This window comes from Penicillium nucicola (genome assembly GCF_028828085.1).
Source record: "Penicillium nucicola strain IBT 29836 chromosome Unknown utg000005l, whole genome shotgun sequence".
NCBI lineage: Eukaryota > Fungi > Ascomycota > Eurotiomycetes > Eurotiales > Aspergillaceae > Penicillium > Penicillium nucicola.
Genome location: NW_026643129.1, coordinates 1,921,978 through 1,948,190, shown reverse-complemented (window position 1 = coordinate 1,948,190; position 26,213 = coordinate 1,921,978). Strand labels below are relative to the sequence as shown.

The 26,213-nt window shown below is 50.9% G+C and overlaps 11 protein-coding genes across 11 annotated transcripts; 4 read left to right on the top strand and 7 right to left on the bottom strand.

The window, feature by feature from the left end:
• Nucleotides 1–250: 250 nt before the first annotated feature.
• Nucleotides 251–2,074, bottom strand: vosA (the record flags this gene model as incomplete). Its single annotated transcript, XM_057128177.1, has 10 exons — nt 251–496; nt 558–655; nt 718–1,079; nt 1,146–1,254; nt 1,306–1,352; nt 1,405–1,489; nt 1,563–1,708; nt 1,757–1,826; nt 1,877–1,944; nt 2,028–2,074. 10 exons carry the CDS (start codon nt 2,072–2,074, stop codon nt 251–253), a joined length of 1,278 nt encoding a protein of 425 aa, XP_056984694.1.
• A 640-nt stretch (nt 2,075–2,714) lies between these two features.
• On the top strand, nt 2,715–3,056 carry N7511_005799 (uncharacterized protein; the record flags this gene model as incomplete). Its single annotated transcript, XM_057128176.1, has 1 exon — nt 2,715–3,056. The coding sequence occupies one exon, from the start codon at nt 2,715–2,717 to the stop codon at nt 3,054–3,056; it is 342 nt and encodes a 113-aa protein (XP_056984693.1).
• Nucleotides 3,057–6,922: 3,866 nt separating this feature from the next.
• On the bottom strand, nt 6,923–10,366 carry N7511_005798 (uncharacterized protein; the record flags this gene model as incomplete). Its single annotated transcript, XM_057128175.1, has 4 exons — nt 6,923–9,585; nt 9,634–9,681; nt 9,751–9,830; nt 9,891–10,366. The coding sequence occupies 4 exons, from the start codon at nt 10,364–10,366 to the stop codon at nt 6,923–6,925; spliced, it is 3,267 nt and encodes a 1,088-aa protein (XP_056984692.1).
• A 665-nt stretch (nt 10,367–11,031) lies between these two features.
• Nucleotides 11,032–11,597, top strand: N7511_005797 (NADH dehydrogenase [ubiquinone] 1 alpha subcomplex subunit 1; the record flags this gene model as incomplete). The annotated part of the gene is made up of 3 exons (XM_057128174.1): nt 11,032–11,079; nt 11,131–11,237; nt 11,288–11,597. Coding segments are annotated over 3 exons (465 nt in total), but the record flags the coding sequence as incomplete, so codon positions are not given.
• Nucleotides 11,598–11,683: 86 nt separating this feature from the next.
• On the bottom strand, nt 11,684–12,758 carry N7511_005796 (arylamine N-acetyltransferase family protein; the record flags this gene model as incomplete). The annotated part of the gene is made up of 3 exons (XM_057128173.1): nt 11,684–12,190; nt 12,240–12,285; nt 12,358–12,758. The coding sequence occupies 3 exons, from the start codon at nt 12,756–12,758 to the stop codon at nt 11,684–11,686; spliced, it is 954 nt and encodes a 317-aa protein (XP_056984690.1).
• Nucleotides 12,759–13,367: 609 nt separating this feature from the next.
• N7511_005795 (RraA family protein) lies at nt 13,368–14,438 on the top strand (the record flags this gene model as incomplete). Its single annotated transcript, XM_057128172.1, has 5 exons — nt 13,368–13,424; nt 13,486–13,573; nt 13,661–14,010; nt 14,107–14,205; nt 14,262–14,438. The coding sequence occupies 5 exons, from the start codon at nt 13,368–13,370 to the stop codon at nt 14,436–14,438; spliced, it is 771 nt and encodes a 256-aa protein (XP_056984689.1).
• A 265-nt stretch (nt 14,439–14,703) lies between these two features.
• On the bottom strand, nt 14,704–16,109 carry N7511_005794 (3-ketoacyl-coA thiolase peroxisomal A precursor; the record flags this gene model as incomplete). Its single annotated transcript, XM_057128171.1, has 3 exons — nt 14,704–15,502; nt 15,553–15,994; nt 16,100–16,109. 3 exons carry the CDS (start codon nt 16,107–16,109, stop codon nt 14,704–14,706), a joined length of 1,251 nt encoding a protein of 416 aa, XP_056984688.1.
• Nucleotides 16,110–17,167: 1,058 nt separating this feature from the next.
• N7511_005793 (uncharacterized protein) lies at nt 17,168–18,724 on the bottom strand (the record flags this gene model as incomplete). The annotated part of the gene is made up of 4 exons (XM_057128170.1): nt 17,168–17,732; nt 17,801–18,189; nt 18,246–18,353; nt 18,494–18,724. The coding sequence occupies 4 exons, from the start codon at nt 18,722–18,724 to the stop codon at nt 17,168–17,170; spliced, it is 1,293 nt and encodes a 430-aa protein (XP_056984687.1).
• A 1,057-nt stretch (nt 18,725–19,781) lies between these two features.
• N7511_005792 (uncharacterized protein) lies at nt 19,782–21,565 on the top strand (the record flags this gene model as incomplete). Its single annotated transcript, XM_057128169.1, has 4 exons — nt 19,782–20,540; nt 20,927–21,242; nt 21,350–21,411; nt 21,482–21,565. 4 exons carry the CDS (start codon nt 19,782–19,784, stop codon nt 21,563–21,565), a joined length of 1,221 nt encoding a protein of 406 aa, XP_056984686.1.
• An 848-nt stretch (nt 21,566–22,413) lies between these two features.
• On the bottom strand, nt 22,414–25,103 carry N7511_005791 (uncharacterized protein; the record flags this gene model as incomplete). The annotated part of the gene is made up of 3 exons (XM_057128168.1): nt 22,414–23,380; nt 23,432–24,003; nt 24,060–25,103. 3 exons carry the CDS (start codon nt 25,101–25,103, stop codon nt 22,414–22,416), a joined length of 2,583 nt encoding a protein of 860 aa, XP_056984685.1.
• A 205-nt stretch (nt 25,104–25,308) lies between these two features.
• N7511_005790 (uncharacterized protein) lies at nt 25,309–25,521 on the bottom strand (the record flags this gene model as incomplete). The annotated part of the gene is made up of 1 exon (XM_057128167.1): nt 25,309–25,521. The coding sequence occupies one exon, from the start codon at nt 25,519–25,521 to the stop codon at nt 25,309–25,311; it is 213 nt and encodes a 70-aa protein (XP_056984684.1).
• Between the last annotated feature and the right edge of the window lie 692 nt (nt 25,522–26,213).

The window sequence follows — 26,213 nt, the reverse complement described above, 5'->3', positions numbered from 1 at the left end:
GAAGGAACGAACAGTGTAAGAATAAGCCATTGCATTTCCTCCTCATACATCGTCAATTAAAAGAAGACCCAGTGGAAGGGTTGTAAGGAAAGAGGTATATACAAGAAGGGCTTAAGAAATAGAGCTCTCCAACCCCAAAGAAAGAACCTCCCCTTTTATATCCGCCAGCGCCTGTAACAAACCATAAAACATAATAGAACACTCTAAAAACAAAAGAACAAAAGCAACTAGAACCCACCCCAATCATTGATCATTGAGGCGTTCCAGTCGTAGAGTCGGGATCAAAGGCTGCGGGGCCGGCCACGGAGCCAAAACGATCGACCATTTGAGAAGGAAGAATAGGGGTGGTCGCTTCTGGAGGTTGGTCGAAATAACCTCGAGATCCATTCCCCATGTCGCGGTTGCGCTGCAACGGAGGAAGAATAGTAGAGCTAGCGGGAGGATATCCGGTCCGGGCGTATCCCTGAGCCATCATCGCTCCAGTCGAATCCGGAGTCTGTCTCAAAAAGACCACCTTTTTAGCTGGGTACTCACTGGTTTGCAGAGGGGTGTCGTACAGGAGTGCCAGGCTGGTTCATTGCCATCAGTTGTCCCACAGCGGCCTGCTGGCTGGATCGACTTTGACCGGAAGGATCGGGCATCTGAGTCATGGGGGCTGACGGTTGCATCCCGGAGTACATCTGGCACTGGGTTAGTGACATGGCCGATCTAACGAACGTGTGATACGAACCCCATAGTCAGGCACCACCTGGCCCACTCCACCCACCTGGCCTGCGTACGACGGCATCGCTTGCGTCGGATACGTCCCTGGTTGACCCGCGTACATGGCGGTTGCTGGCTGGCCGTAGGCATCCATCTGGCGAACCATCCGGCCATCGGCGTCGTAGATACCCTGTCTGCCGTAATCGACCGAGGTACGGTGGCGCTTGACTGGAGGTGCTCCATAGTACGTGTAGTCGCGGGCTGCCGCTGGATAACCACCATAGCCAGAAGTAGGCGGAATAGGCACAGTCTGCCGCTCCGGTGATCGAGCAGGGATGTTTTGGTGAAATTCCTCCGGTCGTGGAGCTGAACGTTTCCTGGGGGGGCTGTCAGCTACCTTGATTCCTCTCAATAGGATCTTTCTAGCCGGGTCTGCCACGTACAGCATAGTTCTAGGCTCCTTGCGAATGCGCAATTTGACTCCCTGGTCTGCAAAAGACCGGGAAAGGAACGTTGATTCCATCATTCCTGGGAAGCTCTTTGGAGGAGACACTGCCACCCTGGTCAGCTCCCATTACGCCACTCTTGCAGCGGAGGTCTTACCTGTGAACCGTTCGGAAATAATGGTCTTCAAATAGGTCACTTGCGATCTAGCAGCTGGTTAGCTTGCGTTTGAACCCTGTTCCCGACCGTGCAACTCACTTGCGCATCTCGAACAAGGTGAACTTGAGGCGAAAGTCGCCCTCAATCTTGACCGACAGATCGCCAAAGACGAAGAATCCTCCATCTACAGAGGTCAGCGAAGCTCTTTCGCTCTCTTTCTTTCTCTCACCCTCCCTCTCTCTCGGATCAGTACTCACCACTGTTGTCCACATCCTTCAGCCGGTGAAGGGACGACACCAGGGTTCCTGCCAAAGCAGTTGAAGGTGCTACAGGCACCGGATGATCTTCCGTGGCATCGTACAAGCTGCAGCACATAAAATAGTACGGGCTTTGCAGATAATGCCTGTTTACGAGTCAGCCCGCTCTTCTCCCCCGTCGCATGACCACTTACTGTGCGAGGTAGGTGCCCTCCTCTCGCACTCGGAGCTGAACGATCGGAGGCGGATCGATCGGCTTGCGCTCTGGAAGCTATTAACCAACGGTCCCTGCCAGAACCCAGCTGCATACATACCTTTCTCCTTACCCCCCGCCACGCGGGCCCGATTGGGCTGCTGACGAATGGTCAAGTCAAAGTCAGAACTGGTGTTCAACATAGTCAGTGGGAAGCCCTGGACCACGGCGTAAGAGTTGCGACCCTGTCAAAATAAGCGGGCAGAACGAACCTCTGGGCTTCGCGCGAGAGAGAGGAGTCGCTATACGTTGCACTCATCAAGACGAGGAGGGGCAAATGGGGGGGTAGTGATTCGAAAGGCGGAGAGAACCCAGGTCACGATCCAAATTAGGTGAACCACAGGATCAAGGGTATAGGAGAGACCAGGCAATGGTGATCTGTGGTTTTACAGGGAGAGAAAACGATCTTGAACGATCAGGGTTTGGGACCAAGATAAAAAAGTCTTTGGTCGCGGGGGAGAGTGAGCAAAGATAAGGAGAGTGTGTAGTGGTAATAGCTGTTGGAGAGGGTGGGGGGGGGGTTGAGTTGGGTTAAATTCGAGCCAAGGGCAACAGAGAAGAGAGAGAAGAGAGAGTTGGGGAAGTTGGAGGTTTGAAGGGACTGAAAACGGCCAAGTGGTGTCGTCAGTCTGCAAGCGGAAACCAAAACCTTGTGATACTCAGTTAGAAAGAAAGACAGTTTCCTTAAGCCCATTAAGTGCCCCGAAAAAATTCAAAAAAATTCATTGGATCACAAGCGCCCGAATCTTCCACTCAGGAACAAATCAGATGGGAGAATCGCCCATTACTGAGCGCACATAAAAAAAAAAGAAAAATGAAATGGAAAATGAAAAAAAAAAAAAAAAAAAAAAAAAAGAATCATGCAACTAACCAGAAATGACGGGGAAAATTCCGTCCAAATGGCCGTCAAATCCTCCAGAATCAAAAAGACAGAGTCGTGGCCAATTCCACGCCGTGGTATTCAAATCCTCCCGGAGGAGAGAGAGCCCAAGGTAGTAGCTGGCAAATCAAGCACAGCTGAAGTGGAGTCCACCGTTGGACGAAAGAAGAACAAAAGACCAAGCCCCCAAATGACAGAGGCCGAAAAAAGTGGAAAGGGTTCAGCTGTCCACGGGAGGCAAATGGCGATCCGGATGATGCGGACATCCAGGCTTCTAGGCTTCTTTTGTCACTGCCAGGAACCCACTGGCCCTACCCACAAGGTTGGCGGCTATGCAGGTGATCAGACCCGGTTTTCTTAGCTTAAACGCCAGGACTCGGGGCCCGCGTCTATGTGGATATATCATTGAGAGTCCCCAAGGAACTAGTGAAGAATTAGCTCTCTGACGATAGAATCCGTGGAAAAGAGCGAGTCCGGGAGAGCTGCCCCAGGCGCGGATCCATGACAAAGTCTTATGTCATCACTGGGATCCCGTGTTCGCCGGAAAGGGGAACAACCGCGCTCAGCCACAGGGCCATCCACAAGACCCTCCACAGGCATATCCAGAGAGACAGGGACAACGAGGGGGACAAGAGGGGAAATACCTGTCAGCAACCAGCAAACACCGTCGTGGGTGCTGGAATCACCGTTCGTGAGGAATGTGTCTGTCAGCCCCAATGGCGGGGTTAAGCGCGTGGCCGCGACGTGATCGCTGAGACAATCCCAGGCCAAACCAGGCAAATCTGCCACACAGAAGAGTCGTGCGGGTCGAGAGACGGTTCAACAGCACACAACACACAATTGTGCCAGCAATGCTCAGGGCACACAGTCCCAGAAATCGCGCACTGAAGCGCAGCGTGACGCGAGCCAGAGCGCAAACCGAGGTTAATCCGACTGGACCAGCGATACATGCCGTGTCATGGCGCGACAAGAAGACGAGTCAAAGATTCCAGTCGGGGGCAAGTCCAGCGAAGAGGCAAGTGAAAAATGGAGGGGAAGGCACGAAGAAATAAGAATGGAGAAAAAGCCCGCACTGCAAGTCGGACGCACGGCGGTTTAGGGGGGCACGACTGAGGTGAGCTGAGATGCGTCACATTAGCATTCAGCCATGCAGATGGATGATCGGGCTGCAAGCTACTGCAAGTTGAGCCACACGGGGCGCTGGTTGGGTCCCACACTGAGATCCTGAAAGCTAGGACCTGGGTGCAGGTGGTAGCACGGCGCGCGATCGGGCAGCGTGCGTCAGCCTCCAGAAAATGAATCAATAAAGCATGGCTGGGTGGGGGCGTGCTGCAGATCGGGTGTTTATCGGTGTTGACCAAGTTGTGGACGATGGGGGCGCCACAATGTACCCTGGATTCTGCGGCTGAGGATTTCCGGTGCTGCTTTTTGGGGGAGAACTTCGGGGAGCTGCCGTGGGGAGGCGTTCGCACACCTTGGGACTTGCATCGTGCTAGCGATGCATCTGATATTCCCATGGGGACTTGGCATCCCAGATGGGAGACTCGCTCCATTAGCATTGATTGTCATGGAGGGGATGGCTGCAGATGCATGTCAAGCGTCTCCATATCCATCTCCGCATCTGGATAGTATCATGCAAGGGTAGAGCGAATCAGATGCCCAAAATCCCGACTGACATCAAAGCATTGGCCAGATGGGTCCCGAGAACTAAGTCAGCAATGAGACCATCTGCGATTGGTCCCCTTCAAGCCGGGAAAAAAAGGAGCTGAAAAGTAAGGGCACAAACTCAGGGCAATCATCTGTTCCTGAAATTCGGTAGGCCCAGACACGGTAGAGATGCACATCATTATGCGATAAACCCCCGTGAACGCTAGACCTGTCACTTTGTTTTGACTTTCGGGACTGGATTCCGGAGCGATGTTTCCTGAGCCTGAGAGGGGGGGAGAGAGGGAAAGCCATGGAAAGCCAATTCAAAGACTCAAGAATCATGACGTGGTCATCAAACTCTCAGATATATTGTGAGGGAGATCCCTGGGCCGGACAGCAAAAGGAAGAGAGAACTGAGGAAATGAAGAAAAGAAAGTTCCAGTGCGAAGATCGAAAAAAGAGCGACTAAAAAGGAAGCGAGTTTTCGAATTTTTTTTTTTACTTTTCAAAGTACAACGCATCCTGCATAATCCACTGCGGTCCCCGAGTGGAAAACCGGGAACCCGTTAGTGTCGGGGAGACCACCTGGTATATAGCAGGGTATAGGGGCACTAGTCTTGACAGGGTCTACGGGTTGACTTCAAACCCTGAAGAATTAACGTTAACTAACCGAGGCAACGGGAGTAAAAAAAAGATAAAAAAAAAGAGGGAAAAATAACCACACCAGTGCGGGATGGGGCGGGATAGGGGAGAATTTTAGGATCAACCGGACAGAGAAACCAAAAAGGGAGGCGCATATCTGACAGCGGCCTACCCCATTCTGAACCAAAGGAGGTTGGGGCTACACAATTATGCTTAAATGGGATTCCGCTTGGGTTCCATGGTTGTGTCCTGACAGCTTTGCTGCTCTGACCGCCGATCTTGCCGATCTAAGGCTTCGATGAGGCTACTGTAGGGAAAAAAATATGATATATGATATCATTTCGGACTCGACTCTACTGTAGATGAAACACAGTGTAATCTGATCTGTATAACGTTCGATCCTCAGAGTTACAGCCACTGGGCCGGGAAACACTTATCACCGTCACCTTCCTAAAGAGGGTTGGGCTGGAAAATTCCCCTAACAGGGTGGATTCTAAGCCTCATCTCCTGATTAGGAAAATCACGACGGGCAAGTTCATATTGCATACCGCACCAGATAACGACTGTGTCGCAGTAAAACAAGTGGCAAGACTATCCCACACTGGAACAAGACTACCTGCAAGACAAAAAACAAACAAATGATATCACTTCAACGGGACCAAACACGTAACTAGACATGATCTCACATCGCCCATACATAAATGGAGATCCCTCCTCGATAGAATACATCAGATAAGCCGCAGGTCAACCATGGCCTCGGGTCGAACAATTGACTTTGGCCTCGTATTTCCTGCAGGTGCACATGGCCTTGTTGGGCTGGACTGTGCTCATGTGGGTGTGGGAGCCCCTAATTCAGCAAGGGCCTTTTGAAATTGTCATAGCGTTTCCCCACTGTGTAGATTTCCCCCAAGTCTACTCGGTCGATCTGGAACTTTTCATAATTTTTGATTCGGATACTAGCTCTGCTGTACTTGTTTCTTCTATTTTTTCCATGAATGGTCCTCGAGGAATTTTTTTTTTCAAGGTCAACTTGCAGACTAAGAGTCTGTTTCTATATACTGTAAAACATAAGTCCGCTTAAGCCTCGACACGAGTCCTGCATGCGTTTCTTAGGTCTGACTTAGTAAATTAGACTTTTCTTCTACATGAACTGCATAGTTCAACTCATGTGCCTCACACCCTGAATCGAACATGTCATAAACCTACAGTGGGCGCGACACGACTTTCAACTGTATGACACGCGACGGTGAATTACCACATCGGGCTAACAACGTTACATTACTAAACATGTCGAGCAGGAGCAAGATCAAACTTTATACAATACGAATTGGAGAAGAATACCAGCAATTGATACATTGACACGGATGCTAATCACACACTGTACTAATTCCTCGCAGCTAGAAAGGGAAGAGAAAATAAAGCACCTGAACAAAGCAGAGCAGGAATGAGAAAAAGAAGGATAATGAAGAAAAAAAAGAAAAGAAAGAACTCCAGACACCCCGCCCTGCTCCTTGCTGGATGAAAAAAAGGGACTAGTCAGAAAACCAAAGAGGATCGACGACATAACAGGTATATCACGCGACACATTGATATCGATAATCAGACCCTTTGAACGGGCCACATAATACCACGTAGCTAATATTCCAACGTGTAAACGAAACAGAAAAAGAAAAAAGCCGAATAAGATATTAGATCGACTGGTGGAATAGGAGTGGAATATTGCAAGACCCGAAGACCCGAAGACCCGAAGACACGGACACAAAGGAGAAGAAGAGTGGGAATGAAATGGGAATAGAGCAGAGCGGCAAAGAACCAAATCCCATCATACAAACGCCCTATCCACATGCGTAACATTTGGCAGGCAAAAAAAAATCACAATCACAACTGCCCCATCGCTAATCGTGAAATAAACACCCGAATCAACCCCGAACGTGGTCATCATGTCTGCATCACGACGTCGCCGTCTACTTCATACTCGGCGTCCGCATCTGCGTCTGAGTCGGCGTCGATGCCATTTGTGTTGACAGACTTGGCACCTTCGCCTTTGCCCTCTGACTTCGAGGCGGAACCTGGTTCCGCGGGGACCATGAATTGGACCTTTTCGACTAGGGCTTTGCGGTTGACTGAGCGGGGTGTTTTGGGATTATCGTTTGACCGGTGAGATCGCAGGGAGATGGCTGTCTCTGGAGACCGAGACGGGTGTTTGCTTTTCTTGTCGGGTGTCTTCAGCGGCTCGCTGTTCTCTGGGACCTTGGGTGATCTGATGCCGTTGGTCTGAGGAGGTGCGTCGCGAGTAGTGTTGCCATTGACACCTTCTGTTTCAACGGCTGCGTCGACTTCTGCTACAGGCATGTCATCAACCTCGCCGTCGGCATCCACGTCATCATCAACCACGGCTTCTTCCTCGATCTCGTGACCTCGTTCTAATCCAAGGATGCTGGAGTGGGAGGGGGTTGCATCGGCTGCGGGGGATTCTGCGACAATGGAGCTCCGTCCGCGACGAACACTGCCTCCTGGTGTGAACATTGCCAGCGCAGATGGCCGTCGAGGGGTGTTGCGACCACTGTTACGGGGAACCGAAGGTGTCAGGGATGCTCGATGGTTGTCTTTCTTCGTACTGCCAAATGGACGACCAGGCTTGCGTTTAGGTGCTGCGGCTAGTACTGGAGGCCAGAGCTCGAACCGAGATGGTGGAATTCCAGCTGCAGGGTTGACGGGTGGGAGTTCAGAGTGTCCCGCTGCGTGGTGGTGATGATGGTGATGATGGGCGCCACTGGAGTGGAGAGTCATTGTGGAGGGCGGCCCAGCAGGCTCATCAAGTGCATCCGGACCGGAACCATTCATTATGGGGGCATCTTCGACCTCAACCTCTTCATCTTCGTCAGGGTCATCCCTCTGAGCAACTGCATGCATAGGAGCACGGTCGAAGTGTGACTGGTTGCTACGTCCCATGATATAAGGTGTCCAGAGAAGGGCATCCTCGTTCAGCTGAACGTAACCTTTGCTCTCCCAACCGCTGATTACCTCGTCGTAGTACTTGTGGTCGAGTCGGATTGCGTAGGTCTTGGTAATGGGATCCCGCACGAGAGCCCGAAGTCCTTCGAGGGCAGAAACGATATCGTCTGCCGTCATTCCGGTTAGGTCAGACAGATCAGCGATGCTGACAGGTGTCTTCAGATCGCGAAGCTGGTACGACAAGATGAGTCGCCAGTAGTTTCGATAAGAGACCAACCCCATGTCAGAGAGTGGTTTCTCGGGAGATCCGTTCTTGCCTTCAATGCGAGTGAGGAGGTAAGAGAAGTCGATGAGAAGGTTACCATAACCTTTTCGCTGATGAATAGGTAGGGTGAGAATGCAGGAGACGTTGTTTGCCGAGCTGGGACGCTTTTCTTTACTGAAGTAGCCAACAAAATGGCAACCTAAGTCGTCGTACTCGGTCATCACGTAGAATAGGAAGGGCTCAACATCGTAGTAAAGAGTCTTGGAGCCAAGGAATAATTTGGCGAGAAGGCAGAGGTTTTGACAGTAAACGGGGTTCTTCCGTCCATCGACCTCGAAAATTGAAATGGATCCGTCGCGGTAGATCTCGTCCCCAGGAGGGTGCTTAGCAGGACACTTGAGCTTGTGGCGCCAGGCGACATAGTCCGAGTTCATGTATTTGAGACAAAACTCGCAAATGTATAGGACACGGTTGCGACTGTATTCCTCCGGGTAAGGCGCAGCGTACCAGGTTTCGATCTCATAGCCACCAAAGTTGATGTATTTGATCTTTGAGGGAGGGCCAGAGACTTTTTGGGAGGCATGTGGTGTGTGTTCGCCATTGAGTTCTGCCTCTCTGACCTTTTGTTGCCATTCGTCTTCGGCTTTCAGGCGAGCCTGTTCGAATCGTTCACGATCGAACTGTGTGGGAAGTGTTTTGGAGGTGTCTTGCTCAACCTCGGTCAGGATGCCCCCATATGGTTTAGACTTGGGGTCATCGGTCTCTCGGTCAAACAAGGTGATGGTGTTATAAGATACAGGAGGAAGCGGAACAAAATGTGCTTGAGGTTCTGGAGGGGCGACTGGTGGCTTTGGGGCTTTCTTCTTCTTGCGTTGTGGTCGGGCTTGGGCGCCTGTGATTTTAGACATTCTGGTCTCGTCAAGTCGGAAGCCAACGATCAGTTTGCCGAATTGTCTTGTTACTACACGGCAGTGTTCTCGATCTAGAGCACGTGTGCGCCTAACACGAACGGAACGCGTCCGAGCAGGAGAGTGAGGATCGATCTCGGCAGCATCGGCAGCACCATCGAGGGATGTGTCGTTTAAACCGGGACGCTCGCCGCGGAATGACGTTTGACGTAACCTTTTTCGAAGAACAGGTACGTGGTCTTCGGCTTCGATTGAAGATGCCTTGCGTTTGCGAAGCGATCGAGAGCTGTTGAGCATCTCATCATTGACTCCCGTTTCGAAGATTGAGTGAAATCCTTCATCGTGAGTGCCTGCATGTGCAGGGAGAAGTTCTTTCGGGAGAATGGAGGCTTTATGTGCTGGCACCTCGTGCTCCATCGGGTCAGGTTTTATATTATCACGAACACAAGTGAGACACCTCCACGGGTCTGTTCCTGGCAATGTTAGTCGCCGGGTGGGCCTTAGCAAATATTTTGACATACCTTCAGAATCATCGAACGCTTCTTGCTCGCGAGCGCATTGGCGATGAGCTAAAGATGTGTTATCAGCGACCGAACGGGGTTCAAAAAAAGGGATTTGCTCCCGCAAACATAACATACAATGATCACCACAGACAATGCAGGTCAACCATTCCTCGAAATCTTCACTTGGGTCGTGTTCTTCGTCTTGACTGCAAAACCTATTCGCCCGTCAGTACCTGCATATGCTGGCTGCGGCGGCGCCTGAACTATCCACTTACACGCAATTTGTGCGACTGCGGATATCAGTCTCGATGTCTTCATTATCATTGCTCTCGGCCTCCCAATCTTCAGCCTCTGATTCGTGATCAGTGGACTCGGGTTCTGATGCATCACGGTCGTTGACTTCAAATACGGGGTCGGCATCCGCATCAGCTGTCTCAGATTCCGCATAGTCATCTTCGGATGGCACATCCTCGTCGGGAAGCTTAACAGCACCCACAGGCTCTGCCTCGTCATTATCGCCACCATCTCCATTCAGGCCGTCGGCGCCAGCACTTCCGTCCGCAGCTTCGTCTGGCCCATCTTCATCGGCCTCTCCAGTGTATGCTCGATGCACAGCATCTTGGAGCTGTTGGTCCATCTCATATAGGTCGGTTTCTTCCTCTCCCTCCGCATCGAGATCGCTGTCGGCCGGGTCCACAGACGGGTGGGTTTTACCCGGTTCATCGTTTGCTGGCGGCACGGTCGCCGCCATAGTGTAGGTTACCGCGACAGCCAGGTTGAGCGCAGTCCTATGGTATGTGCCTGAGCGGTACAGAGGCTTGGTTATAGAAGCTCAAACCGATCTGGTTACAGGAGCACCCCGCTGACGTCGGCGCTGATCCGGGGGTGCATCTGGATCTAACACGAGATTTGCGGCGTAGTCAGATGTTGCCAAAGAGGTTCCAAGGCACAAATAGCGATCGAAATTGACCCTCAACGTCGCAAGGCGCAAAGTGGAAGCTAGACAAACAAGAGGTGTCAGTCCGCCGCTGGAGGTGGCTCGAGCATCGCAAACGCGTGTCGCAAATCGAAGAGAACTCACCACAAAGAAAATCAGTAGAATCTTTGAAACAAAAGCGTACCAGACGCGTCGAAGGACAGTCCACACACCGGGGCCTGACTCTTTTACAATCGAATGCGATCCGCAACGGCCTTCACGCCCCTTGTCCTGCCTGAGTGTCGTTGCAGCGTGCTGACTCAGCGCGGCTAAGCCACTTTGGGTGGAGGAGACCTCAAGCCCGTCGCCGTGCGAAGAGACACTCCCCTCCACACTCTCCGCGATTTGTCCACTCTGCTCAATCCGTGAGAGACTGCGCGGCTCTTGAATCTACGTCTGCACATCCTTCCGCTCCATCGCTCACCTCCGAACCGCACATCATGGGTGTTCCTTTTGAGGCCTTGCTTCCCTATGGAATCATTATCGGCGTGCGTATCATTGGTCAATTGCTTTAGGGCTACAACTCACCAATGCTACAGATGTTTGGCGTGACTGGCTACGGTCTTCACTACGTCAAGCGCTTCGCCAACGATGGCAAGAAGGCACGCTGGAACCGTGACCTGTGGGACAGAGTAAGTCATTCCTTGTCGGCTGCGGTCGGAACTCACCTAGAATGCTTGCTAACACTCAAAACAGCAAAGTAAGTTATAACCGAACCAACAACCGCAACGACTCGAAGCCCCTCAAAGAACCTTGCCAGGCTGACAATTCGCGAACAGTGATGGAGCGAGACCAGAGAATCACAGGTGCATTCCGGGCACAATCCAGCAATCACCAAGCACCCCCGGATTCGACGTCAGCAACCCGTGGAAGGTACGACATCACAGGCAACTCGATTTTTTGGAATCCGCTAACCAGGCCTACAGATGGAGAAGCGGATCTACTAGACTCAAAATTGCAACCTCGTTTTCCCGTTACGCTCTATGCCTGCGCCTTCTTCTCTTCCGTGATCATACATATCCACTGCAATTTATCTAGAAACGCTGTACCATATCCTATTTACATTTGGATTTCCTCGTAGCCCACCAAGGCCTATTTGAGTTGCGAGGGCAAGTTCCGAATACCTTGAATCTCACTTGCGCGAAGGTGCATATCAAAGTACTTGGCCAAGGCCTTGATCCGATCTTCTTCGTTTTGCATCACCTGCAAGACCTCTGTTTGCCCACGCATTCTCTGTTTGACTTCTTTGCCCGCCATGATGCACTGTCCTACGATCTCCTTCCCACTTTCGTCCATGAGGAACCGCACACAGACAAATCTCTGGGTGAACCAACTGGCTCGGTTCTTGCTGACGGAGAAGTTCATGACTCCAAAATCTTGAGGCAAGAACTCCTGTTCCGAAAAGCAGATCTGGGATAGCCAAGAGCTCTCCGGGTTGTATCTTGTCTGATAGATCCAGACCTTCTGAGTTGGATCAGTGAATTCAATGATGTTTTCCTTGACCAGACGCATCTCAGACGGCGTAATATGCGTAGCAGTAGTTCCTTCTTCCAGTGGCAGCGGGGCAGTAGCACCGTTATTCCCGAAGCCCACATCAACCTATCCGGTCAGCGTAGTCCACGAGTAAATGCAGGATCCCATCACGTACCATATACCTCTTCCCGTCAATATTCACAATCAGAACCATATGAGTCCTTGACCAAAACAGTTAGCTAATCCATTCTATACCCTAGGATACATCCCCTGCTATTCAACCCCGAACTTACACTGAAAAGAACAACCCATTATCAACACCCGTCTCGGCAGCCTGAGCAACTCGACCACCAGTAGGATACACCAAATACCCCAAAGACCGCAAGATAATTAGAAACATCCCCGTGCTCTCCATGCAATACCCATCCAGTCGTCTCTCCACCATCTTCTCGAACAGACTCTCTGGGTCGAGCGAAATAGTATGATGGCGCGAATAATGCAATTCCGAATTACCCCAGGGAATCGCAGTCAGATGACGCCGCTGTAGCTCACACAGCGTGGCATAGGCATCCTTTTCTATACTCTGGCGCACATCCTGGAGGAGATTTGTCTCTGTTCCTGTGGATCTGGAGTATGCAATGCGCTGGAGGTATGTTTCCAATTGAGATTCGGTGTAGGTTGGCTTAGTGGCCATATTGGTTTGTATGGAACAGGGATATCTCAAGATGGAATTGACTGGATGAACAAGAATGCAGAACCTGGGGAACGTGGAGGAAGCCTGTTCGGAATTGTTCCACGTGTGGATATAGTCCACGTTGATGACCAATTTCTTTGGCTCGGCATTTGGTCAACTGCCGAGCAGTTGGAATAGATTCCATATTCAATTCTGATATTCTGATATTCCTGATATTATTGACCAGCGGACCGTGAATCAGTCCGGTATAGAGTCATCGTGCATGCAGAAAGCTGCACCGTCGGATCATCCTCGGCTATACCACATCCGCGGGGAAATACCGATAGGTCTGCCATAGCATGTGTACCAAACAGCCTTGAATAAAGCAAGATATGTAAATTGAAATGGCAATTGCAAGACTTTTCAATCAACCTGTATTATCGAACATACTATGTTGGGTCAACCCCAGCGCGATGATGTATTCATCCGATATCCGGACATGCGGACATGTGCTCGACGGCTTTGCCCGATCCTTTCCTTGATACTGACCTATTCTCCTGGATATCTTCATTCAACTAACTATACGATTACCAAGATCTGTTCCGCTCCACCTTCCGCGCAATATAAACCATGACTGTATTGAAAGAGCAACTCGCAACTCTAGTCAAGAATTACTCGGCTTGTGATGTATGTCTAGCCGAACCAAAACAGTGCCACCTCTGCATAAGATGACCACTCCTCTAACAAGATATCTCCGCAGGTCTCAGACGCCCTGATCAAACTCCAGAAAACACCAGAAGGAAGCACCCCTCGAGCAGGGTACCTCGCAGACCTAGGTAAACCACCACCACCACCAACCAACCCCCCAGAACCAACCCCAGCACCCAGTAACGTTATACTAAAGAACCCCAACCCCCAAACAGTGCCCTTCTCCCCAATAACAGGCCGAAATGACCAATCCGCCAAAATCGCCGCCCCAGCAACAACATTTAAATTCATCTCCAAAAGCGCCTCGCCACCAGGTATAGCAACAGAACAACGCTCGAAACACGGCTTCGAACCAGGTAGGCACTGGGTTGACCATGTAGGGGAATACGCAGCAGCGGATCCATCCGGGGCCGGGTCAATTGTCGTGATTGAGCAGCCGGAGGATCAGTTTTGTGCTGTTACAGGTGGGATCATGGCGACGAGGATGGTTGCGGTTGGGATTGTGGGGACTGTGGTTAGTGGGCGGGTTAGGGATTTGGGGGAGTTGAAAGAGACGGGGCTTCCGGTTTGTTTTTTTTCCCTTTTTTTTTTCTCTCTCTGTTCTTGATTATTGTGTTTGGGTTTGTTTGGGTTGACGCTGATTTCTGTTACAATGGAATAGATCTGGGCCCGGGCTACGTCGACGGTTGGGACGAATGCCGAGGCCAAAGCTGGGGCTCGTGATGTGCCGGTTTGTATTGGGGGTGTTACTGTTTCGCCGGTGAGTTTGGGATTACATGGGTCTGATTTTATGGCGCGGTGCTGACGAGACGGTAGGGGGATATTATCTTCTGTGATCCTTTGGAGGGCGTGGTTGCTATTCCTCGTGGATTGCTGGACCAGGTGCTTGAAATCATGCCTCGGTTGATTGCGATGGATGATCAGGCGAAGGCAGCTGTTGCCCAGGGTATGAGTGTTACGGATGCATTCAAGAAGTTCCGCTCTGGGGTGTGATTTGAGTGTGGTTGATGCGCCATATTGAAGAGAAACTGGGGATATAAGCACAGTCAATGGTATGCTCCGATGGTCATCAGTACATACTTCTACGTAGTTGTGATTATATCTCAGAGAGAGACAGTACGCGCAGCGTAGGTAGAAGTAAAAGTTGTTCAATCTCGTGGTATTCAATACATGGCAAGAAATCTGTGTGTATAAGGGAAAAGAAAACGTAAAATGCCAAATCGCTAGTTCAATGTACAATCGAAAGCATATGCTTTACTTATTCGGCAACCCAGACAGCGGCCATACCCATGCCGGTACCGACACACATGCTGGTGACACCGATCTTCTTGTTTGTGCGCTTCAACTCAGTAAACAGAGTGCTGACCTGGCGGGCACCAGTGCAGCCAAGAGGGTGACCGAAAGCGATAGCACCACCCTTAGGGTTGATCTTTTCCTGAGGGATGCCAAGCTCGTTGACACACCAGACGCACTGGGAAGCGAAGGCCTCGTTGATCTCATAGATGTCCACATCATCCTTGGTGATGCCGGCCTTCTCCAGAGCAACGGGGATGGCCTTCCAGGGACCAACACCCATGAGCAGGGGCTTGACACCGACGATGCTGGCGGCAACATACTTGCCAATAATCTTCTGGCCCAGACGCTCGGCGGTGGAGCGCTTCATGAGGATGACGGCGGCAGCACCGTCGGAGATCTGGGAGGCGTTACCAGCGTGGATGGAACCATCCTTGGCAAAGGCGGGCTTGATCTTGCCCAGAGACTCGGCGGTGATGCCCTCACGGATGCCGTCGTCGGCCTTCACGGTGATGGTCTTCTCCTCGCCGGTCTTGGGGTCGGTCCACTTCACGTCCAGGGGGGCGATCTCCTCGTTGAAAAGACCGGCCTTTTGAGCCTTGAGGGCCTTTTGGTATGAGTTGGCGGCGAAAGCGTCCTGGGCAGCACGGGTCACACCACGGTCCTTGGCCATGTTCTCGGACAGAACACCCATGGGAACCTTGCAGTTAGCCGACTCGGGGTGGTTCTCGAGGAGCTCGGAGAACTCAGTCACGGCACCGGGTCTATAGAAATTGTCAGATGGAGTTGAGAGAAAATCATACGCTGTACGTACCCATATTGAGAGGACATGCTCTCGACACCAGCACCAATACCCACGTCGATCATGCCGGACTGAATACCGTTGGCAATATCTGCAATGGCCTGGAGACCACTGGAGCATTGACGGTTGAGACTCTTGACAGCAGTGGTCTCGGGGAAGCCAGCCACGAGAGCAGCGGCACGGAACTCAGTGGCACCACCACCGGGAGGGAGGACAGAGCCAACAGCAATGTCCTCCACGGCCTTGGGGTCGAGACCACTCTTGTCCAGGACAGCCTTGAAGACACCGGCAAGCAGATCAGCAGCAGCGGTATCCTTGAAGCCACCCTTACCACCCTTGGTGAGGGCAGTTCGCAGGGCACATGTCACGACAATGTCATCGGGGTGCTTCTCGGTGAGGGCAGCGGCTCCCTTCTTGCCGAAGTGGGAGGAAACCTGGTTCAGGCGTTGCTGAGCTATAGATCGAGGTTAGCATACTTTTTCTTTGGCGTCCACTCGTCGCAACGGCCACCAAAACCCATATTCAGCCGAGTACGGTGTGGCTTGCATATGTTACGTACCAGAAGACATGACGTCAATGTAGGATGGAGAAGGGAGGGGGGAGTATAGGGTTGAAGGAAAAGGGTCAGATGGAATTTCAGAAGCTAGTGCAGGCCGGGGAAAGCAGTCATTTATAAAAGTAGAGTGAGATCGGTGATACTTCCCCTTTGAATGGCCGTTGCTGGCCGTCATCGCATATCCGCTCAAGTTACCGAGGTCCATCTGCCCGCATCATCATTGATCCGGACAGAGTCACGGGATCCCCGGGGCCACATGTAAATTGCATGTGCCTCAACGTCATATACTCGGTCCGATGATATTTCTACTGACATTGATACTGGAGATCAACAATCAGTGCAGTGCGGACTGTATAGGGCGTAATATAAAGTCAAGGGGTTTCTGTAACTTTGTGGGGAAGCTCGGCTGTCAACTTGTATCCACCTCTAGATCATATCTTTAGTTTCTTGTTTTCCTTTTAAATCTTTATGAGTTCCCTTTCTTTAAAAGCAAGGGGTTGCAATACCCACTCAAATGAGTCAATTGTTATAATCATCATGTGCTACTATCGGATATGTTGGATTGCTTTGCTTAGAATCACGCGCGATATTCATCATCTTACAGTAAGCTTGAATTTTAGTGTTTACCCTGATATAGTTAAGTTACTCAATTTCAGTCTCGTTTAGTAAGCTCGTAACATGCTAACTTATTCTCTCTGATTCGTAGGCTTGATCTCGATTTATTCTATAGCTCTGAACTTACCGTCAGCTGTGCAATGACTGGAATCGGCATTCCTTATTGGATGAAAGAAGACACATTGAATCTCTTGCATACAGTAAGTATAATCCACTACGTTTACAATGAATAAATAAGACCTTCCATAATCCCATGAAAAGAATCCTACAAAGTCATCGTAATGAAAGGCCCTACTCTGCTTTACTCTGTTTTATTTTACTCGACTTGACTTTGCTTCCACTGTTTCTCCGGGGCCCCGTAGCGCAACATGCCAAGATCTGATAATTATTTGCATTCCCAAATGCCAACTCAAAAGGTGTCCAAGTTGCCAGCACTCAGAGTACTAGGCTCAAAATTTACCCCTTTTGGACCCAAGGTGTAATCGAGGAAAGCTCGCTACCAGCACTAGGTTCCCTCGAAACCGTTACGTTAGTTGTATGCATCACTTGAATACCACCAGTCCCATTCTCATTACCGCTCCCACTCCCACTTTTTCGATCCTCCGACAAATCCCTCCTCAAATGTAAATTCTCCCGTGACTCAGAAAGACCAGTATTCCCAAGCGGTATAGCATCATCGTCAAGCTGAGACCAGGTCGTCTCAGGATTCTTGTGTCGCCGTTTCATCCACGGTTTAGCAAACCCCTCAGAGCCGGAACCAGGACCAGATGGCTGACTGGGTCGGTTCTCGAAGGGTAGGTTGCTGTTCTTAGCACCGTTGTCGCCGAGAGCGCGCTTGACTCGGCTGGGTAGATCAGATTTGATAATCAGCTTTGAGAAGAAGGGCATGCTGAAGATGAAGAAGCCGCAGGTCATTTCACCGAAGGCCCAGAACAGGAGAGGTCCTATGAAGTACATGCTGTCCGGTTGATTCGCGAAAATTATTGTGTGTGAGAGACGGAAGCAGGCTGTGACTAGGGCGCTGGGAGTTGTGAGCTTGGCTTGGTTTTGAAGAGGGAAAATGGTTGGAGTTGGGGTAGGGCCACTTACGATAGACCGACGCCAAAGATGATAGATACACCTAGCTTCTTCTGCCAGTTCATTTGGAGACCCCAGATGATCTTTTGTGGGAGGATAAACATCACGATATCGGATATGATCTGGATGCTGGAGGATACAAGCAGGATCTTCGAGAGGGGATAGCATTTGCTAGGCAGGTAGAATAACCAGATCGCTTCGTGTGGAGTGCATTGCATGTTTAGGAGGATGATACAGGCGACTCCCCAGGCACACTGGATACAACTGACGAACATGCATCCCCACCAGAAAAGGTTTCTCGATCGATCAACGGCGACGAAGACTCGACACCAGCCGATCAGGATGGCTATCTTGATCAATGGAATGACTGTTGAGTAGCTGCAGCCGTAGACGAGGATGAGCTGGTTGTATGGTCGTTAATTTCTGTTTATTGTAACTGCGAAAGAGTCGATCTTACAAATAGAGGTCGAATGAGGTCTTTCTTGGTGAGGTCCCAAGTGTGCACGAAATAACCGGGTGATGAAATTAGGGCATAGCTGGCGTAAGCTGTACCCCAGTAAGCTCCCTGTAAGAGTGGCAGGGATTAGATCTCGATCTCGGGTGCTCGAGTAACAATTGGATTGTGGAGTTGTGTGGAAAACAGCATACATATGCACAAATCATCATCACTGTCAAGAAGGATAATTGTCAGTAGGATTTCCTTACACGCCATGGAAGATTCGTCCACTCACCTTCTTCAATGCGAATTCGCTTGTCCAGCCACAATCGAGCAAAGACACGCAGAAACATACATAACGTTATCACAACCGTACAGAATGTTGTCACAGCCCAGGCGAGAGTGTTTCCATTGGGAGGATTGTCAAAATTGGCTGTAACACCAGGTGGTGGCACCAGGGCTGGCGCAGCCAGCACTTTGGCCAAGGCCTCCTGTGACATGAAAGCCAATATCTGAAGTCGCACGAAGCAAAATAACACGCTGAGGACCAGGGGTCACTGTCGCAGATGGGCCATATTCATATAATATCGTATGTCTCAAGGCCTGACATTTCAGTCCGGTCGAGTCGATCAGCCTAAATTCGGTCGATCTGCTCTCCTTTGATTAGGGCTCCATCTCCCGGGGGCTTTCTGACCGAGGAATATCATATCATATTTTAAGCATCCTTCACGGCAAAGATCTTCAAACCATATATTAATCCGGAATATCTTCGGTGGATGTATGGAGTCGAAGGAATAGGGTTCAAGCCGAAACGACAATCGACCACGCTAGTGGCGCGAAGGAACAGCCCGCGGCTTGGCTTTTATTTGACCGTTTTAGAGTCCGATGCAAGAAATAGAGAGAAATCTATCCTTGTAGACCATGGACCGGAGTTGACAGCGATCATTTGGAGTCAACGCCTGGCACATCGAGTGTGTTCAGGCCTATGCCGGCCTGTCACTTCTGTCAATGAAACCCTCCTCCATGGGCCCAGCGCCCTCGGCTTGCGGCGTAGATAAGAATCCGTGCCGTGTTTGGCCTCGTGGTTTCCGCCAGGCCAGGCAGCCGTGACACTATACTCAACACGGCATGAAGGGGATTTCGTGTTCGGGTATGGGGACATTAACAATACCTCGCTAGTCTCTATAGGGTCATTGCTGAGACGAGCCCAGGAGAGCTGTCGACGATTCCCTTTGGTAGCTCAGCTCACCATCCTCCATATAATGTAGTCGCATTAATCATGGCTGTTAGTGAGTATTGATACCCGGAACGCCAGTCTACTAATCGCCGGCATTCGCGGACTTTGGCGCTTCAGATCAAGGCGTTGGAGGGGGATACTCCAAGACCTATGGCTTGGTGATTGCTGGATCTGTTAGATGCGTAACATTCTTTAGCCCTGTTTTTATCGCCGTTGTTTCTTCCCAATTTGCGAACGCCTGAGATGGATCATCGAGATGATCTCTGAAGGCGAGAGGGTCGTCTATTTTTAGCCGGTCTCCCACCTTCACATATTCCACCATGTCGACGGCAGACATCAACCTCGTCTCTGAGTTCCTCAGTGACAATCAGCAAGATCTCTCTCCAGTCGACTGTATCGTGATCTGTGCCTCAGCAGTTCTCCACAGCGCCGAAGTCCTCTTCGCAACTCTCCAGCAACGACCCTCTCTCACCAAAGCCCTGGTGCTCTGCGGGGGAATCGGCCACTCCACCACACTGCTGTATGATGCCGTGAAAGCACACCCTATATTCTCACGCATTGCAAATGAGATCCAAGACCTCCCAGAAGCAAAAGTCCTAGAGAGAATCCTAGATGAGTTCTACGATCGATCTCTCGTCACCAAAGAGGGATGCCGCATCCTTTTAGAGCCCGACTCCACGAATTGCGGGCAAAATGCCTCTTTCAGTCGCAAGGTCCTCGGTGATGCCGGTTTTCAAGCGCCGAGGACGTGTATGGTTATTCAAGACCCTACCATGATGCTCCGGACTAGAGCTTCGTTCGTCAAGATGTATGAAGATGCACCGTCCCCGGTCTCGATAATCAGCTGTCCGGTCTTTGTCCCGCGCATGCAATTGTCTCCAGAGGGAACTCGGGAATTATGCCCTATCTCGACAACCTCGGAACTGTGGTCTCAAGGTCGATTCCTAGAGTTGATTATGGGGGAGATCCCCAGATTGAGGGATGATAAAGATGGCTATGGGCCCCGGGGACGAGGATTTATTTCTCATGTTGATATTCCAGATGCCGTTGAGGCTGCTTGGTCTCGACTGGAAGTTATGGTTAAGAGATCTAGATAGTAGGATAATAGAATACGAGCCTGCCAGCAAAGCTCCAACATCTCGGAGCGTGGAGATGGGCGGAGAAAATCAAATGATTCTCCGACCTCCAACTCCAACTCCAACTTCACACCAACAACGTCAAAATCCAAAGAACGAGGTTTCTCACAGACTACCTCCAAATGTTGCGACAATCATTAAGAACCGCCTCATCGGCGCGCTGCATCCCCACAAACACAATCGCAGCCTGCAAAATCCCAAGCCGCGCACCATGGCACCTCGTACGAAAACCCCAAGTCACCCATACCCTCGCACTCGCATTTGGCTTGACCTTTCAAGCAAATAAACAGACAAAAGCCCCATTAGATACATCACTAACAATATCCCAGACCACGACACTCCAAACCCTCACCCCGCGCACGTTCTCAACAACACCACCAACACCCTTCAAATCAACACCCGCAACAAAAGAAACCCCCTTCCGCATGTCCACAACAAAACCAACAAACACCGCGCCCCCCTCCTTCGACGATGTCTACTACAGCCCTTACCAACCAAAGCGCCAATGGCCACCAGACATGTCCAAGCTCTCCCCGAAACACCAGTTCCGCCTCGAGCGCAAGTACCGCCGACGAGCAGCGCTCAAGTACGCGCGTCCTCAGTTCATGAAGGCCGTCACCTTGGGGCAGTGGGTGGTTATCGGATGTGAGTGTTGTCCATCTGAGTTCCGAGGATAGATGTTGGACTTGGGGATGTGATATATGGACGGATGGCTCAAGGGAAGAATGCATACTAACTTTGTTTCGCGGCAGTTGTTATCATCTACGCTGTTCTGTTCATGGAATGGCAGACGGAGAATACGCCTTTCCATGGGGTACGTACTTGCACTACCTGCTATCCTCATCGCTTTCCTGATATTGTGGCTAATGTTTGTGCAATTGCAGATACGAGAAGCCTTCTTTGATGGTCTCAAATCTGTTTTCTCTGCACCGCCGGCTCCGGAGCCTAGGAGGGAGCGAAAGGAGTGAACGGGGTCTTGGGGAGAGGTGAGGTAAGGTCAGCTGGAGTGGACTTTTGTGTCCTTGTTTATTGATCTCTTGCATTGGCAATAGTTGTATGATATTGAGATAGATTCCCAACTTGTATGTTTATATGTTAAAGTTACAGTAACTCGGAACTTTTAGCGACAACATAAATAAACTGTATCAAATGAGAATTGAAAAAGTAGAGAGAGAGAGAGAGAGAGAGAGAATAGCAACTAAATTCAATCAAGTGAGAATCCAACAGGCAAGAAACGCTACATACAATGTTGACGGTAAAAGTCCAAAGTAAAAGAAAAAGTAGGGACTATTCATTCAATTGTCATATCTGTCATTTTGTCATGAGGAAATCCGGTGGGATGAACAGGCGTCGCTGTACCACGGAGAGAATAGAGAGCAGAGAAAACAGACGAAACAGAAAGAATCAAGATCTAGCTTCGCCATCCTCCATTCATCACCGTCGCCTGTGCCAATATGAGGCTTCAATACATCATGTCCGCAGGAGTTCTCTGGACAAGCAAGGGAGCAAAGCAAGAAAAAAAAAAAAAAAAGGAAAATGCAGTCAAACAAAAGACCAAGAACACCAAAAATGCCAGAAACGCCCTGGAAGCAACATCAAAGCCACAGGCTGAGAGAGTCACATAAATCCCCAGGCCAAGCCCGGGCAGGAAGATCACGATAAACAAAAACCAGCAAAGTTAAGATGAGAGGGGCAGGAGCAGCCCGAACGCCGAGTCATGATAACGTGTAAACGCAAAAGAAAAGGGTTAGGAAAATAATGACAAAGAGGAATGGAAATTCGTTAAAATAGAAACCGGGGGTTGCGCACCCAGCTCTTAGAGCCAGCTGCGCAGGTCGCTGGACGGGGTGGCCGGGCCTGGAGCTGGACGATTATCGGAGAAGTCGAGGGCTAACTCGAGCTTTGGGGGTCGCTCATCGACTAAACCCTTCCTCGGGCTACCTGGGGCTACCTTCTTCGGGGATTTGGTAGGGGATCCGGGCTCGCCAGCGCGAGGTGGGCCTTCGCGAACGAAGGTGTATGGCCAGCCATCGTCTGCGGCGGCGGCAACCCAGGTGCGCAGGCAGTCATGCACGGAAGAGTAGAACTTTTCCTTACAGGTGCGCAAGCTGCCACCCATGACTTTCTCGAAGCCGGAGGAGCGGAGCTCGGTGCGGAGTTGGTTACGTTCATCTGGGGAGGGAAGAGAGGCAATAAGGCCGTTCACAAGATCGAGGTGTGCGGCGAGGTAGTTCGTTGCATCCCACTCGACACCACCAACGTAAGGAGCAGCTGGGACGGGAGCACGAGGGGGTGGGAAGTGACGTTCAACATAGGGGCGAGTGTCTTCCGGTGACTTTTCACCAGACGTGTCCTCAGTCTTGGGGAGGGGAATGACATTCAGATGGTGCAGGAAAATCCAGAACACCTCCTTGGTAACGTTGGTGACTTCCTTGCACCACACACGGTATGGCCGGGATTGGTAGATATTGGCAATGAAGGAGAGCGGCTGGTTGCCCTCTGGTGGCGCCGGGTCATGCAGGTAGCCGAGGATCTGCCTAGTGCGCCTGACTGCCATCTCACCAGCGGGAGCAGTGGAAAGCTGGGTGAACAGTAGGTTGGCAATGATCCCTCGCGTAGTGAACTCGCTAGGGCCCTTCTTCTCCTCATCAAAAAGCATTTTCAGCAGCGCGGGGAAGAGCTCATCTTCAATGGATGAGAGATGAGCCAGGGCGACAGAAGTGGTGCAAAGAGCCTTCAGGCAAAGCAGTGCCTCGTGCAAAAGTGTATCTTCGTGATCCTCTCTGCGACAATGTCAGTGGGCATTCATCTGAGATAGCTGAAATTATACACACCTCCAGGTCATGTTCATAATTCGGTAGAGAAGCTGCACAATCTCATCCATACCCCCCTCGATGATGAAACCATTGACCCAGTGGACAGTCTCGTTGCGAAGAAGAAGGCGCAGTTTGTGCATCTTACCAACTTCCACCATCTCAGGCTTCTGGATCTCTCGCAGGTAGTGTACAAAGTCAGAAGGATCCGCTGCAGTATCAACAGCTGCCGCCTCAGCAAGTGACGCAGTAGAACCCGCAGCTGAGAGGGTCGTATAGACACCAACAGGCTGGGACAAGTCGACGGATTTTGGACGACGGTTGGAGGCTTCACTGTCCCGCCGTATCTTCTTACCCGGTGAGGATGGACCTTTGGTCAGGGTAAATCCGCGACTTCTAGACCGTGAGCGCGAGCCCTTCCGATCTTGAGATTGGTTGTCCTGCGATTCTTTTCCGCGACCTCGGCGACTGTCACCGGTCCCTGCACTGAGGGGAGTATTCTCCGTTCTATCCTTCTGAATAAAGTCCGCCTTGATGTTGGTGTCGAGTGATCGCATCTTGTCTCGCATGTTATGGGGAATATTTCTCGCATCCTAAAGGTATGTTAGCTCGGCCATCAACGTGACTCTTCTGCGTGGCATTCACATACCAGCAACTTTTCGAATTCGCTCTCGAGATCCTTCGAGTTCAAATGCTGGTGCACATCCGCATCTCTCTCTTTTGCGTTGAACACGGAGATGGCGGCCTGCACACGAGACAACCGCTTAGGCTCCTCTTTCACCGAAGGGGGAGCCGCTTTCCGAGGACTGGGAGGTCCTCTGCTCTTAATAGAAACATTGTCGGCTTGTGCAGCAGACTCATTTTCCCGCGACGTTGCGCGTTGCAAACTAAAGAGATCCTTCACCTTCCGATTGCCAGTCAGAATGTCAGACTTCGGACGAGGCTTCGTATCACTGCCTCTCGTGATCGATGGTTGGTGGTAGTCGTAAAAGTTGCGTTGCTGGGATGGGCCGTATCCTTTGGGGGTGTAAAGGGAGACTTCCTCCGCCATAGTTCGTCGTGTGTCAATAGTCGAGGTGGGCCTCGGTCGACCGACAGACTCTCGATGAGCGGATGGTGCGTCGTGAGGCCCATCCCCACCCCACATTGGGTAGGGCATATTATCGATCAAGTCAGTTGGGCTGCGGTTCTCCTTGTCGCGAGACTGCTTCGATCCATCGCCCTTGCGCCCACGCTGGGATCGCTTGAGGATGGCCGAGAGACTGGTGGATGATTTAGCCTTCTTGGGAGACAACACCTCTCCTTCATTCGCTTGCTCCTCTGACTTCCCATCCTTCCGCTCCATGTAACTTCGCAATGACTTCAGAGAGACAGCACTCTTTGTCTTCTTATGCATGGGCCCCTTGGGCATTTTGTCCATCTTTGGGGCGGAGACTCCGTTGTCCCCCGCATCTCTGTTGGGGACGATCTCACCCAGCGGATGATACCCGTCCAGGGGAGTCGAGTTGTCACCAAATGGATATGTATTCTCGGATGGCTTGTTTCGCTGCAGAGGTCGCGGGGCCACGGCATCGTCGGCCGATTGGTTTCGTTTATGACTCTTGGGCGACATTATGGCCCGGAACATGGACGTCTTGCCGGGAGATCGGTTGGCATCGTCGAAGATCTGAGGACCAGATGCACTGGCAGCCATTGCTATCCTCTTTGACCAGCAACTGACGGAGTTAGTTACCTCAACCGAGTCCGGATAGTTGCAGTACTCACGGGATAGGAAACACACGCAAGGCAGAGCAAAGAGAAAACACAAGCAAAGTGGAAAAGAAGAAGGGGTTTGTGGGGGAAATATGAAGAGTTCCGTCATCGAGTCTCAAGATTGTCCTCGAACTAGGCCAAGCCGATCACTGGGGTCGAAGTAAACAACGTGCGGATAGGCAGGTTGCGAGGGGCAACGCGTCGGCGGTGAAGGCGGACTTGAGGCCCATGTCATATTGTCGGTCATCTTGCATTTGCATGTCCATGGAGTGTGTATCTGCATCATTGGCCTGTCCTTTGCAGCGAATCCTTGCAGTTGGTTGAGATGTTTGTGTTTGGCCGAATGCGGCGTTGTCCATTGTCTACAGTAGTATACTCCCTCCTACAGCAACATGAACCATACAACTTCCGTCTGCTGCGTGAATAACTTCCCTCTCTGAATTGTCATGTTCTATATGATGGAACGTTATTTGCAGTCCAGTATTGGAGACTCTTCGTGTCATGGTCACCCGATCAATAAATAGATTCTCGTTTCCCCGGTGGATTACTCTGCCAACACACCCCTACTCCATGCATATCCATAACATATCAACACATCTCCAACGGATCCAACGGATCCATAATCACCCCTCAGTTCCAGATCTTCTGATTATGCATGTCCCGAGGCTTTATCGCATTCTAACGGTGGACGTGGGCCATTCACACTTTGGCCGTTTGCGTGCTTCCGGCCTCAGGTCTAATATGCTGAACCAGGCCACAACAAAAACAAGAATGATGGCAACAATTCTCACTTATTCTCTGCCCTACAGTCAACCCAGTCTATACAGCCCACACAGTCCACACAGTCCACACAGTCCATGCAGACCCAGTGTAGAGACCCAACACGGGAACAACCCCGGGCGCATTCGGGCCTCCCCCACAAGGTTAACGCGGATTCTCGTGTAGCCCCGATGAACCGAGCATCACCCGATCAACCCCAGAAATCAAGCTTCTTGCCTCTCAGATTGTGAAACCGGAATCTGGTTTCTTGCTCCTGCTCCTCTTCATCCTA